The sequence below is a fragment of the Oreochromis niloticus genome, linkage group LG4, assembly GCF_001858045.2.
Source record: "Oreochromis niloticus isolate F11D_XX linkage group LG4, O_niloticus_UMD_NMBU, whole genome shotgun sequence".
In the NCBI taxonomy this organism is placed as follows: Eukaryota; Metazoa; Chordata; class Actinopteri; order Cichliformes; family Cichlidae; genus Oreochromis; species Oreochromis niloticus.
Window position 1 is genome coordinate 6,665,032 of NC_031969.2, and position 15,157 is coordinate 6,680,188.

At 40.5% G+C, this 15,157-nt stretch overlaps 1 protein-coding gene across 4 annotated transcripts in view; it reads left to right on the forward strand.

Annotated features, from left to right (window-relative positions):
• The window catches only part of pdxdc1 (pyridoxal-dependent decarboxylase domain containing 1), a 52,145-nt gene that overhangs the window by 19,415 nt on the left and 17,573 nt on the right, over window positions 1-15,157 (forward strand). For all 4 annotated transcript variants that reach the window (XM_019358395.2, XM_019358394.2, XM_019358397.2 and 1 more), the window contains 4 exons: window positions 2,032-2,092; window positions 3,002-3,060; window positions 12,666-12,771; window positions 13,238-13,412. In XM_019358395.2, coding sequence (XP_019213940.1) covers window positions 2,032-2,092; window positions 3,002-3,060; window positions 12,666-12,771; window positions 13,238-13,412 — 401 coding nt within the window. The remainder of the gene's footprint in view (window positions 1-2,031; window positions 2,093-3,001; window positions 3,061-12,665; window positions 12,772-13,237; window positions 13,413-15,157) is intronic.

Here is a 15,157-nt window from a genome sequence, read left to right on the forward strand (position 1 = left end):
CTTACATGTCCTTTTGAAGTTGTGCCTTGACCAGATACTTTTGGTTCTTGGCAGAATTATCCTGTTGGAAAGTTTCAATTGTCTAGCTGTTGATTGGAGTCAAGTTGAAGATTTTCGATTTTCTTCATTATTCAGCTGACTGCAATGTATCAGTACCACTAGCAGCAGAATAGCCCCAGAGCCTCATAGTGCTTGAGAGTTGGTTCAGTGTTTTTAGTTTTGAAAGCCTCACCTTTACCTTTCTAAACCTTGGGGTCGCTGTAGAGCAGGTAAGGTGTGTGAATATTAGGTAAAAGGCACTTAGGTGTGGAAAAAAGTTATTTTATGAATAGGTCTGAATGAGGCATGTTGTATAAAGGACTGAGATGAATTCTTCAAGCGGGCTAGTACACATTTACTTAGTAACATTCTCAGAGCTTTCCTTGAGGCATCCTTGGTTTTGCAATATGATAGCCATTATTGTTTAAAAGAAGATATAAGCTGAGAACAAAACCCTATCTACTTACTGCCCCTAGTTTGGAGGTGTGAAAAACTTGGATAATATAAAACTGAATGGCCAGTTCTGCCAGATTGAAAGGGTTCACCCATGCCTTGAAATTTTACTTGGATGAAAGAACAATGTGTCTTTAACAACCCAAGCATATTTGAACTATTCATGACCCTTACATCAAAAGCAGAAACGGTAACCTTCATTTCAGTTCAGTTCCCAGGCATGATGCTTGCTTTAACTTATCAACTGAATGTCACTGTCTTTGTGTTATAGGAAAAAATGAAATGTACCACATGCTGATTCGCTGAGATCAACTGTCTGTTTAATTGAACTCTGGCTAGTCCACTAAGCTTGTCTCTAACATTAAACTCACATGTAATATAAGTATATTCTCAGAACTGCTGTGTCCAGCTGCGCAGTTCAGACTTTTTAAAAACAGTTTTACAGTGATATTGGAGCAATTTAAATGCTCAGAGTTCTATATTGATCATTTGACGGCAACCATGAGCCATTGGTTCTACTTGACCTGCAGGGAACTGATTAAGTTCTCATTAGAACCAGTTGCCCTGAAGCAGTGGTCCCCAACCCCTGGGCCACGGACTGGTGCCGGTCTGTGAGTTGTTTGATGCCGGGCCGCAAGAATTGAGGCTCGGGTGTTCGTTAACTCGGTTTCCCTGGGTCTTTTCCGTGATGTAGTTGTGTCTTATGTTTACGCGTTACCATAGCGACCAGAGAGCATTAAGGTGTGGAGGATAAATACAACAAAATAAAATGATACGACCAAAACAAAAACTGTGGTATTTTGTAAATATAATAATAAACGCAAATTCACTGTGTAATTGTGTAACTTTATTAGCAGCGTCCTCCTGAAATGCGCCAACAACATTGAGAGTAACATCCTTCTCTCTGCCCCTTAAAAGCGGTCCGTGAAAATATTGTCTGACATTAAACTGGTCCGTAACTCAAAAAAGGTTGGAGACCGCTACCCTAAAGGGAGCCAGTGCATTATATGCAAAGCATCTCCTCAGGATGTTTTGCATATAAACTGCTTTTTTGGACCAAGCCATCAGCCAACACTAAAAGCTGAGTGTTTCAGTCCATCTAATTTTTTTTTTTTTATTCATTGGTTTAGTATACATGCATTCATGATGCTGATGGCATCATGATTCCAGTTCATAACTAACTGGCATCAAGTTAAACCAACATTTAAACAGTTCTTTGTTGGTTAAAGTGTTCCTTTAGTGGCCAGTTTATTTGACCAGATACATTCTCTAAGCTGGAGCTTTGATTTGGCTGCTTCATACTGTGAGACAAGGACTGACTTCACCACCACCACACAGAGAAATGTGATAAGTAATACAAAACCTCTATGTCCATCCATTACCACAGACATAACATATTCAGAAACCATGGACACCAAGCGTTGCTGCTTAAATATGTGTTTACCCTGCACCCTTTCCTCTTATGTTAATTGTTTTTCCATGTTAGAAAGTTACGATGTGAGTAAGGATGCATGATCTGTATCTTTGTTTGTCCAACAGGTTGAGGATGAATCAGACTCTCCTGTGGTGCTATTCAAATTTAACCAAGAAGGAAGTACTGGTAAGACTTTCATGCTCTCAAAATGCAAAAATAAATCTTAAGTTTTATTAAGGATTAAGGATAAGATAAGACAGTACTTAAGACAGCTGAATAATTATGAAACTTGAGCACAGTAAGGCAAATATTTTCAGCCAATGACCTGAGCAGCCAGTGTTTGAAAGCTACACTCTATCAATCAACAGGCTTTTCAAGGTCACTGCACATTGCACATTCACATGTGAATGTGCAATGTGCAGTGACCACATGTGCACATTGCACATGTGAATGTGCAATGTGCTATGGATACTGTAATTTAAAAAAATTCTTTTTAGTTCTCCTCCCATTAGCAAAGATATTAAGACTCATTTTTTAAGGAATGGGACATTTCGTCATCATTTCTTCTTGTACTTGCTGGTGTAGACCTGCTGCACCAATCTTCCTCTGTCCTCCTAGATGTTGCCCTCTGTTTTAATAAACTACAAAGCTATGTAACTCTTGAACTTGCAGTACTGTAAAAAGTCTTGACCCACCTCTTCTTACTTACTTACTTTATATTTTACTTTACTTTATATTTTGATAGCCAATTTGGAAGTAGTTGGAGCAATTTATTATAACAGTTCCAAATATAGAAAAACATAGAAATACACAAAATAAGGCAAAACTGAACAACAAGGTGCTGATGGTCAAAGGAAAACTGTGAAAGCCTGCTTAACACCACTTAAAAAATTAGAAGAAAGTTTCCCTCCTTGAAAGCAAAACATAAAGAAATGAGGGGTGACTCAAGACTTTTGTACAACACTGTATATACAGTCATTACATGCGGTTTTGCTCTTGCAAAGAATCAACTATAAAAATGAAAATGACTGAGATGTGACATCCGAACAATAAGATCACCATACACAGATATCGATCTCTGTATTGTGTGTTTAGCATCCAGTGGGAGTTTCTGTGCTGGAGAAAAAGAGGTCTGTGATGCCTTCAACAGATGGGTGAGTGTTTTTCTTTTTTAACATGTACCGTAGCTTGCATATTTGCGTCTATGCTAGTCAAAGCTGCTCTAATCTGTGTGAAAGGTGACATGGTAATGTTGTGTCCAGCATGCACTCACTGAACACTTTGCTATTACTGGGTTGGACCCCTGTTTCCTTAATTCTTCGTGAATGAAATTGAACAAGGTGCTGTAAACATTCCTCAGAGTTCTTGACATCACACAGTTGTTGCAGCCTTTTCTGATGCACATCTATGATGACACATCCCAGATATGTTCTATTTATGGAGGTCAGTACAGTGGACTCATTCATATATTTGAAACTAGTTTCAGATGATTTGAGGTTTGCCACAACCCATAAGACTATGGATACCCTGTGGTCATCAACAGATGGACAAATGGTAAATAGTAAATGGACTGGTTCTTACATAGGACTTTTCTACTCTACCTGAGCACTGAAGCGCTCAAATTTGGAAACACCCATGTATTCTTTAGCATTTAAACAATGCTCAGTTGTTTTACCTACAAGTCACATTTTAACCAGATATTCATATAGTGCTTTATTCTATACACTTTGGCTGTGGATGTGAAGTAGATACAGTGCTCAATTTACAATCTCCAGTTACCAATCTTTGAACTGTGAAAGACAGAGTTGGCAAAAGTAAAGACATTCTGTACTTAAGTAGAATTACAAATACTACTGTTAAAAACTACTCCAGTAAAAGCAGAAGTACTGATTGAACTTCTTTACTTAAGTAAAAGTAAAAAAGTACTGGGTGTGAAATATACTCAAAGTAAGAAAGTAGCTCTTTGGGGGAAGTTTCTATTTTGTGCAAAGCTAACTGAACCTTTTCCTATATTAACGTAAAAATAGATATATATATATATATATTTTCTGTTGCTACACTGTAAAGGGTCAGTTTGCCTTTAAACAGAAAATGTGTACAGCTAGGGGTTGAAGTGGATTCAGGAACTGGGGGAACCCTAAAACTGGTTGTAATGGCTCAGTGTGGGGAAAAGAATCATCACTAACGATCATTTCTATTGTGAGCTCCAGTAGATTAGTCTGTGCTCTTTGTGGATGTACACTTATTTACACTTACACTTAATTCAACAACATGTCAGCAGATGTTTCATGAGTTGTCCTGGCAGATCCATTACACTGACACTACACTGTTTATGATGGCTTTTTTTCTAGATAGTATAAAGTTGGTATCAAGGTGGAATTCAGTCAGTGGATCTAAGAATCATCAGCTAACATTCATATTAATCTGCTACAGTTGATGTAAACTAACTCTGACCATGAATCCACAGTCACTGTGCACCAGTCACACACTAGGTTTTTTTTTTTTGCATCACAGTACAACAAACTAAACTGTTTATCCTGCACTAAACTATTATTAAGCAAGCATTTTCATGCAACCTTAAATAACACAGTTAGTATGGCTCATATTGTTTTGCAGAATGTTTCACAATATGAAAATGTCACATGTGCAGACGCAGTATCTGATTTTAAAACATGAGGACTTGCATGTAAGCTTTAAAATTGCTGTTTATCAAATCCCACTGAGCAGGCCTTACATTTAAATCTAAGCTCTCTTCTTCTCCTGTCCCCTCTTTCTTATCTGAGTGAAGTTGACTTCACTCAGTTCTCTCCCTGTGAAATACAGCAGCTGGACCTTTAGCTAGCAACAGAGACAAACTGCACACAAACACTTTGTGCGTTTGAAAAGTCATTACCTTTATGCTCACTCCTCTTCAGTAGTGCTCGCTAGATGCCAAAGTACCACAACCTCAATGTATGGACACCTGCGGTCGTTCCGGTGTGTGGCAAAAAAAACAACTCCTCCAAAATGTGTCAAACCAAAAGTAACTAAAGTTTTCAGGTATCTGTACTTACATGAGTAGTTTTTTTCTGACCACGTTTTATTTTTGCTTCCTACATTTTTAAACAAATATCAGTACTTTCTACTCCTTAAAACAGACTTGTTACTTTTGTTACCACCAGTGTTGGGACTAACGCGTTATTAAGTAACGTGTTACAGTAACTACGTTATTATTGTGGTAACGAGCACGGTAACTAGTTATTATGCCAAAACCAGGAACGTGTTACTCGTTACTGGGATTTAGATAGGCTCGTTACTCGTTACTTCGTGTGGTGCATATCGCGGAGCTTCCACAGATTCAATAACATTAGTAAGTGGTGGAAGCCAGCAGGTGGATGAAGGAAAAGGGAGGCAAGAGGAGAGACCCGAAGCGGCCGCCGGTCCGCGTGTCAGGTGAACTGAACTTCAGGTAAGAAGTTATGACCTGCAGTCTATCGGAGTCAGATATAAACCAAGTTTAGGTGGAGTTTATTTTCGGTATGCTGACATTTTCGTACTGCGTGCTAGCTAGCATGACGGAGTTTCTATACAGCTGTGTGGGTGCTATGTTACTGATGTTGAACTTTATTTTGTTCATACGGTTCAATTCAATTCAATTCAATTTTATTTATATAGCGCCAAATCACAACAAAAGTCGCCTCAAGGCGCTTTATATTGTACAGTAGATAGCACAATAATAAATACAGAGAAAAACCCAACAATCATATGACCCCCTATGAGCAAGCACTTTGGCGACAGTGGGAAGGAAAAACTCCCTTTTAACAGGAAGAAACCTCCGGCAGAACCAGGCTCAGGGAGGGGCGGCCATCTGCTGCGACCGGTTGGGGTGAAAGAAGGAAAACAGGATGAAAGACATGCTGTGGAAGAGAGACAGAGATTAATAACAGATATGATTCGATGCAGAGAGGTCTATTAACACATAGTGAGTGAGAAAGGTGACTGGAAGGGAAAAACTCAATGCATCATGGGAATCCCCGGCAGCCTACGTCTATTGCAGCATAACTAAGGGAGGATTCAGGGTCACCTGGTCCAGCCCTAACTATATGCTTTAGCAAAAAGGAAAGTTTTAAGCCTAATCTTGAAAGTAGAGATAGTGTCTGTCTCCCGAATCCAAACTGGAAGTTGGTTCCACAGAAGAGGGGCCTGAAAACTGAAGGCTCTGCCTCCCATTCTACTTTTAAATACTCTAGGAACAACAAGTAGGCCTGCAGTGCAAGAGCGAAGTGCTCTAATAGGGTGATATGGTACTACAAGGTCATTAAGATAAGATGGGGCCTGATTATTTAAGACCTTGTATGTGAGGAGCAGGATTTTGAAATCAATTCTGGATTTAACAGGAAGCCAATGAAGGGAAGCCAAAACAGGAGAAATATGCTCTCTCTTTCTAGTCCCTGTCAGTACTCTTGCTGCAGCATTTTGGATTAGCTGAAGGCTTCTCAGCGAGTTTTTAGGACTTCCTGATAATAGTGAATTACAGTAGTCCAGCCTGGAAGTAATAAATGCATGAACTAGTTTTTCAGCATCACTCTGAGACAGGATATTTCTAATTTTAGAGATGTTGCGCAAATGGAAGAAAGCAGTCTTACATATTTGTTTAATATGTGCATTGAAGGACATGTCCTGGTCAAAAATGACTCCAAGGTTTCTCACAGTGTTACTGGAGGCCAAGGTAATGCCATCCAGAGTAAGAATCTGCTTAGATACCATATTTCTAAGATTTTCAGGGCCGAGTACAATAACCTCAGTTTTATCTGAATTAAGAAGCAGAAAGTTAGCGGCCATCCAGGTCTTTATGTCTTTAAGACATTCCTGCAGTTTAACTAATTGGTGTGTGTTACCTGGCTTCATGGATAGATAGAGCTGCGTGTCATCTGCATAGCAGTGAAAATTTATGCTATGTCTTCTAATGATGTTGCCTAGGGGAAGCATGTATAATGTAAATAGAATTGGTCCTAGCACTGAACCCTGTGGAACACCATAATTGACCTTAGTGTCTGAAGAGGACTCTCCATTTACATGTACAAACTGGAGTCTATTAGATAGATATGATACAAACCACTGCAGTGCAGTACCTGTAATACCTACAGCATGTTCTAATCGCTCTAATAGGATATTATGGTCAACAGTATCGAACGCAGCACTGAGGTCTAGCAGGACAAGCACAGAGATGAGTCCACTGTCAGAGGCCATAAGAAGATCATTTGTAACCTTCACTAAAGCTGTTTCTGTGCTGTGATGAGCTCTGAAACCTGACTGAAACTCTTCAAATAAGCCATTCCTCTGCAGATGATCTGTTAGCTGTTTGACAACTACTCTTTCAAGGATTTTTGATATGAAAGGAAGGTTGGAGATTGGCCTATAATTAGCTAAGACAGCTGGGTCTAGAGATGGCTTTTTAAGTAAAGGTTTAACTACAGCCAGCTTGAAGGCCTGTGGTACATAGCCGATTATTAGAGATAGGTTGATCATATTTAAGATCGAAGAATTAATTAATGGCAGGACTTCTTTGAGCAGTTTTGTAGGAATGGGGTCTAAAAGACACGTTGATGGTTTGGAGGAATTAATTATTGAAGTTAACTCAGAAAGATCAATTGGAGAAAAAGAGTCTAACTTAACATCGATGGTACTAAGAGTAGCTGTAGATAATATTACATCTGTGGGATGATTATTGGTAATTTTTTCTCTAATGATAAAAATTTTATTTGTGAAGAAGTTCATGAAGTCATTACTAGTTAACGTTAAAGGGATGGTTGGCTCAGTAGAGCTCTGACTTTTTGTCAGCCTGGCTACAGTGCTGAAGAGAAACCTGGGGTTGTTCTTATTTTCTTCAATCAGTGACGAATAGTAAGATGTTCTGGCTTTGCGGAGGGCTTTCTTATAAAGCAGCAAACTATTTCTCCAGGCTAAATGATGATCCTCTAAATTTGTGACACGCCATTTCCTCTCCAGCTTACGAGTTATCTGCTTTAGGCTACGTGTTTGAGAATTATACCACGGAGTCAGGGACTTTGGATTTGAGGCCTTAGTTTTCACAGGAGCTACAGTATCCAGAGTCGTACGTAGTGAGGAGGTAAAATTATTAACAAGATAATCGACCTCTGTTGGAGTAGCGTTCAGATAGCTGCTCTGCTCTATGTTGGTACAGGGCATTGAAGATGATAACAGTGGGTGGATTATATTCTTAAACTTAGTTACAGCACTTTCAGAAAGACATCTACTTTGATAAAGTCTACTCTCCACTGCTGTGTAATCAATTATTGTAAATGTAAATGTTATCAGGAAATGATCAGACAGCAGAGGGTTTTCAGGAAACACTGTTAAATATTCAGTTTCTATGCCATACGTTAAAACAAGATCTAGAGTGTGATTAAAGTGGTGGGTGGGTTCTTTTACATTTTGAGAGAAGCCAATTGAGTCTAGTAACAGATTAAATGCGATGTTGAGGCTGTCATTTTTAGCATCTACATGGATGTTAAAATCACCCACAATAATTATTTTATCTGAGCTGAGCACTAAATCAGATAAAAAGTCTGAGAAATCAGAGAGAAACTCTGTGTAAGGCCCAGGTGGACGATAGATGATAACAAGTAAGACTGGTTTAATTATTAGAGTTGCCAACCGTCCCGTAAAAAACAGAATCGTCTCGTATTCAGAGAAAATATTACGCGTTTCGTACTGAGGTGAAAAGGAACACAGTTTGTCCCGGACTTCAGCTACAATGAAAAAGACACAAAGCTGAAGCTGCACAGCTGCCTCTTCTTCTCTCATTCTCTCCCGTTTCTACTTCAATCACGAAACTGATCAATGATCAGCTGATCGGCTTTTCTCTCTTGTTTATTTCTCGCCCACTTTGCGCCAGACAGAGGAAACCAGCGGATGTCACGTTAAACAACAGCAGCACGTTTAAGCTTGATCAGCTGTTGTTAGAATTTATTTAATATTGATTTCTAGTATCAGCTGATGTTTGCTGGAGCCACAGCTGTAAAAGCTGCTGGTCATGATATCGGTTTGGTTATCTGGTGAGAGGGAAACATGCAGATGAAACCAGGAGATGTCCTTACTGAATCATCAGAGCTGAACAGGTGATGTAGAAACAGGTTTACCTTTTAGGTGACATGGATGAGTTGAAGGGAAGTTATGAACTGTTTCTGAGAGACAAATAACACCAGCATCCTTTTCTACGTAGCTGACAGCTGGTAACTGTGCAGGGGCGGGTCTAGCAAAGTGTTGCCAGGGGGCCAGGTAGGGCATTAACAGAGAAAGGGGGGCACAAGGAAATGCTTTTCTTTATTATTCTCATTTAAAATGTCTCGCTTTTAAAAAAATAATTATCTGAGTCTTACAACAAACAATTGATAGATTGATACATATATACCATCAGAACAGTGTACATCACTGTCACAACAGTGTTTATTTTCATTCAAAGGCTTTATGATTTTTCCTATAATGGCGGGCCGGTCTCTAGTCAAAATGCCCGGGACGATTTTTTGGTCCCAGTCCAGCCCTGGATGCAGCTCATCTGCAGTCTGGTGTTACCTACATCTTCCTATTCAGAAGGCAGAATTTCCAAGTTCTGAGTACAATCAAAAGCACCACGACTGCAGTTTTTGTGTTGGATGTAAAAAGCAGGCTAGAATCATGGCGGCGGTCAACGACGGTCCAGGCGTGGGATTTCTCTCGTGGAAATGTGCACATTATTTTTTCCTTTCTGTTGGTAGGTGGCACAGTGCACTTGTGGCAAGTAAGCAAGCTAGAAGACTGGCAGTCTGGCTGGTATCCAGTTACAGAAGCAACACATTAACAAGAGAATTCTGAGTAAAACCAAAGTTACTTTCCCTAGTAACTAGTTACTTTGAAAGTAACGAGTAACTTGAAGTAACTGAGTTACTTTTTTAGAGAAGTAACTAGTAATGTAACTAAGTTACTAATTTAAAGTAACTTACCCAACACTGGTTACCACCAGCCTCAATCAGTCATGCAAAAGATCAAGTTCCTCGTGATCTTTTGTGATTTTACAGTTAAAACTCATCAGACCAGACAACAGTCGCCTGAAGGTGCTTTATATTGCAATGTAAAGACCTTACAGTAGTACAGAGAAAACCCCAAAAGTCAGATGAGCCCCTATTGGCAAACACTTGGTGACACTGGGAATGAAAAAAATGGATTTTAACAGTATGAAATCCCAAGCAGAACCAGGCTCAGGGAGGGACAGCCATCTGCTGCGACACAAGGAAGTCCCCAGCAGCCTAAGTCTTTTTTTTTTTTTTTTTGCCTGTCCCGTTTGGCTCTTTTGCCATCAGAATTATTGTCTAAAGGCGAAGAAAGATGCCCAACGGATTTACTTTACCAAATCGACCATCGCAGCTTTGCCGTAATGGTCTATTTGATTCACCTTTTATTGTTTATTTTATTTTATTTTCACTTGCTAAATACGGGACAGACATGACTGGGGGAAAGAAAGGGGAGAAAGAAAGAGGGAAAGAAAAACAGCAGAGAAGAGGGACGGGGATAAAGGGCAAAAAACAAAAACCAACAAAATAAGCAGACAAAAAATACATATATCAATCACCTGGATCACCTGTTGAGAAAGAAAAAGAAAGAAAAAGCAGAAGAAAAAAGAAGAGCAACATAATAAACAACATCACGATGATCTATGGGAATATAACAGTAAATACTAAATATTAAACATTATTGTGCAGCACGTAAGATCGACAGCGCACAGTGTGCTTTGAGGTAGGAGCCAAAAAGGGTGTAGTTTGTGTGTGTGAGCACCCGTGTGTACACCTGTGAGCATGAACGCGCTTGAATTTAAAAGGTTCCTTCATGTAATGATCTGCTAGAGGGTGTGGGGGGCCACTGCCCCGTCCTCCAGGGCATGAAGCAGGTATGGAGGAGATCAAAACTCCAGACATCCAGAGGCCCTCAGAGCACGAGACCAAGGAAGACCAACAGAGGGGCAGCCGCGCCACTATCCCAGAAGAGAGCCCCAGATGAGGGGTCACTCAGCAGCCGCGGAGCAGAAGCCGGGGGGGTTGCAGTGATGTGCCCGTGTCCGTGAGCTCCGCCGGCAGCCAGCTGTGGCAGAGTGACCGAGCCCCAGGCCGAGAGGCCGAGGGCACCCCACCCCCTAAGTGGCCCGAGCGAGCCCCAGGCTCCAGGCCCTGACAAGCAGCCACCAAGGAGTGAGCCGGTGTGTACCTGGACGCCCATCTCTGGATACAAAGAACCACCAACGCACCGATGTCTGAGGGCGTCTGCCACTGGCAGGGGAAGTGGTGGGGGGAGATAGGCCTCCATACCTTGGAGGGCCTGAGATGTCCCTAGAGAGGTGGCGTCTGATACCCAACCTGACATATAGACACAGACATACAGGCACACACAGATACAAACATCCATTCCCACCCTCATGCTCTCATATGCAATTACTCAACACTCGCCCAACGTAGAGACAGACATAAAGAGACACTGTACACACAATCACTCTCCCCAAGCGTACTCTAAGAACCGGGTCTAGGTACCCTTGCCCCTGGAGGGGGAAACTGCACCCAGACCCAGGTGGTGTTACCCTTTTCCCTGGGGTGGAGAGAAGCAGACCGCCCCGACTTGGCAGCAGCAGGGAGGCCCCACAATCCAGACCCCAATCGGACGGCCAACTCCTCCTCCCAGCCCCCCTACTCCAACAGGCTGCAGAGAATGGGGGTGTGTGAAGACTCCAAACCTCCCTCCGCCCGCTCATATGTAGTGTTGATGTATGTGTGTTCTAAGGTGCATTTAAAACCCAGGAGGGCATGGAGCTACCTGCCAGAGAGCAGCAGGTAACCGCATAGCCCCTCCTGATAGCCCTCAATGTCTACATGTATTTAAAATTGAGAGGTGGGCAACGACGCCAGGGGTGAGGTGTACACCCTGATGGTCTTCTGGATGCCGTGTAGCGTGCCCACCCCCAAGATCCTATATGTATGTGTTATGAGAGTGTGAGTAATGTGAATGTCTAAGTTGTGGGATAAAATTGAGGCACAGGCAGCCAGAAGGGGACAGAGGGGGGGGATGCCTCCCCTGCACCCTGGTGACACACCTTTACCCCAAGGCCCTGCATGTGTGGGTGATTGTGGTGGAGCAGGAAGAGGGAGGGAAGGAAGGGAGGGGCAAGTGACCCCTCCCTGGGGCCAGCTCCCAGCCTAAGTCTACTGGAGCATAAATAAGGGAGGATACATGACCACCTGGTCCAGCACTAACTATAAGCTTTATCAAAAACAAACAGTTTAAGCCTAATCTTAAAAGTAAAAACGGTCTCCTAAATCCAAACTGGGAGCTGGTTCCACAGAAGAGGGTCCTGAAAAAGTTGAAGCTATGCTTCCCAATCTACTTTTATATACCCCAAGAACCACCTTCATTTTCAGCCAGCAGCCAAAATGGGTGAAATCTGCTCTCTGTTTCTAGTCTCTGACAGTACAGTACTTCAAGAAAGCAGCCCTGTTTTGTTTAATATGCATTTTTTTTTTTTTAAAAGTGACACATCTAGCAATATTTTTTTCTTTTAAAAAGAAAAAAGATTTTTCAATTTCAATTCAATTTTGATATTTTGTCTTTGTACCAGTTTACATTGTTTAAATTGTGAACTTGTCTAAACTGAACCTTTTTCCAAAGGTCCCTTGTCCTTTTTTTTCAGCAAACTAAATTATATGTATGTATTTTTTCTATTTTTTTTCTGTTGGGGTAGCTGGGTGAAGAGCTGGCTGAACTTGTTCCTACCAGTGGAATAGATGTGGTGGAGCTTGAAGACGAGGGCACCTGCATACGCTTCAGCCCCCTCCTGACAGCTGCAGGTAACATGAACTCGTGTTCACGTCACAACATTCTGCTCTTACTTATATACAATATACACTTCAATAAGGAAAGGAAAAAAAGAACAATTAGAGAGCACATCAGATCTCAAATGGGGAAAATGTGGACTGGGTACCAAGGATGCCACATAATTTGATGAAAATGACATTTCAATAGTAGTAGTTGCTTCCAGGTGCTTCAGGCTGCCGTTGCTATCCTGTATTCTGTGCATCCCCAGATCATCACCGACCCACCATCAAACCGGTCATGATGAATGATGTCACATGCAGCATAACATGTGACACACAGTCACATACATATTTATGCAGTGTTTTTATCTATGCCTAAACACTTTTTATCGTGGACACAGACACAGTAGGGATCGATTCACTGACTGTTTGATCAGCAGATAACTACCACCTGAGTAGTTAGGAGACATGCAACTCACACTTCTCCATTCCCTTCCAGTTCTGGGGACCCGGGAAGAGGATGTTGAGTCCATTGTGGCCAAAATGACAGAGCTGATATTTGTAATGAGCTCCACAATGTCCCTCAGAGAAGACTTCAGAGAGGAAACACACAAACGTTCACCCTCACTCAGATACATAAACGAGCTCGCCTGGCCTGGACTGGGAGTTGTCCGGTAAGGGTGCATGCAGCTTACATGAAGTTCTTGACTAAATATGTTATTTGCATATTTATTAATTAGTAGTAGTAATAATAGTGTCTTTTTCTGAACTGTACTGGAAGCCTAATTAGTTCTATGCATGTTTGCGTCTATACATAAAAGGAATCTCATTAGTTTTGGGTTTGAAGTACTGTACTGTTGTTACCTGCATCCTCATATCATGTTCGCATTAATATAAATTTGATGAAATGTAGACAATTTTTTTTTAATCTGCTAAAGTTGATTTCTTATAGCAACTGTCTTGTGTGTGCCTGTGTGTGTGCGTGTGTGTATGTTTATCATAGACAATAGAAAAGATATATACTATTGTGTGTGCGTGCGTGCGTGTGTGTGTTTTCTTTTACAAATCTTCTACATCATCTTCTACATCATCATCTACAAACTGTTGCACTTTGATGCACAAGCCACTTAATAGAATAAAATTATTGGCATATATAGCACAGTCTATATGTCAAGAATTTTTACTGTATAAGTGTCCGGCATGAATTGTGTATTGACAAGCCGATACTACATTATTATTTATAATATATAAGTGTATACATTTTATTTTGGAAATGGGTAATGTAAAAGATCAAAACAAAGATGTAAAATGATTTATACAGTGCTATACAAAAAGCACTTAAATATAATATATTTAAATGATTATATTAGAGAAAGATAACCTGAGAAAATACAAAATATCGTTTTTAAATGATGATTTCCTTTATTGACCCTGGCCGTTGCCCTGTGTGAAAAGGTTAAAATCTCAAAAAAAACAACACATCGTGTGAATGACTCCACGAGCGCATCGACAGCTTATCCAGGAGGTCAAACACCTGACAAGCAGTTATCAGGTGCAGGAGGCAGTTATTTTTTCACAGGCCAAGTAGGCCAAGTAGATTTGGATTCGTTTGTTTAATAAATGAAACCGTCATTTAAAAACTCCATTTTGTATTAACTCAAGTTATCATTGTTTGATATTAACATCTTTTTATTGATCTGAAACATGTAAGTATGACAAATACGCAAAAAAATGAGAAATCTGGAAAAACATTTTTACAGCCTGTATATCTTAGTTGTATCAAGACAGTACATATGTTTGTTATTTTTTTACATGGATCAGTTTCCATTGACTAGTAATTGACAAGGTAAAGATGATTTGTTAGTGCTTGTAGGGACTTGACTGAAGTCCACAACTGTAATTTAATGACTTATAGAGACTGACTAATACAGCATTTGTAGAACCCATTCCAATACAGTACTGATGTTTGGTGATATATTGTCTTTTTTTTGCTTTCAGACACACAAAGTAAACACATTTGTTGTGTGATTTGAAAACCATGCAATATCAACACTCATGATATGGATAAGGGGTGTTCTTCCATTTCCACTTTATTTTCAAATTTTCCTTAATCAGCTGTTACAAATCTCGATATTGATAAAGAAGCAAATAGCTAATATTAAAATCAATTAAAGTCAGTGATATTAGTCTGTCAAAGTTGGTCACACTAAAGTAACATAGTAAAGAAAGGGACACATGTATGCAGTTAAGGTCTATTGCCATCAAGGCAGAAAGCCGAGCGTTGAGCCCAAGGAACTCTGTGGTGAGGCATATCTTTGCACAGATCTATGGATATCGATGGATGAAGCCAGACAACCATATTTATTAAAAACCCTTCATCTTATTATGTCCTAATTTGCTGTTGTTCCAAAGCACTAGC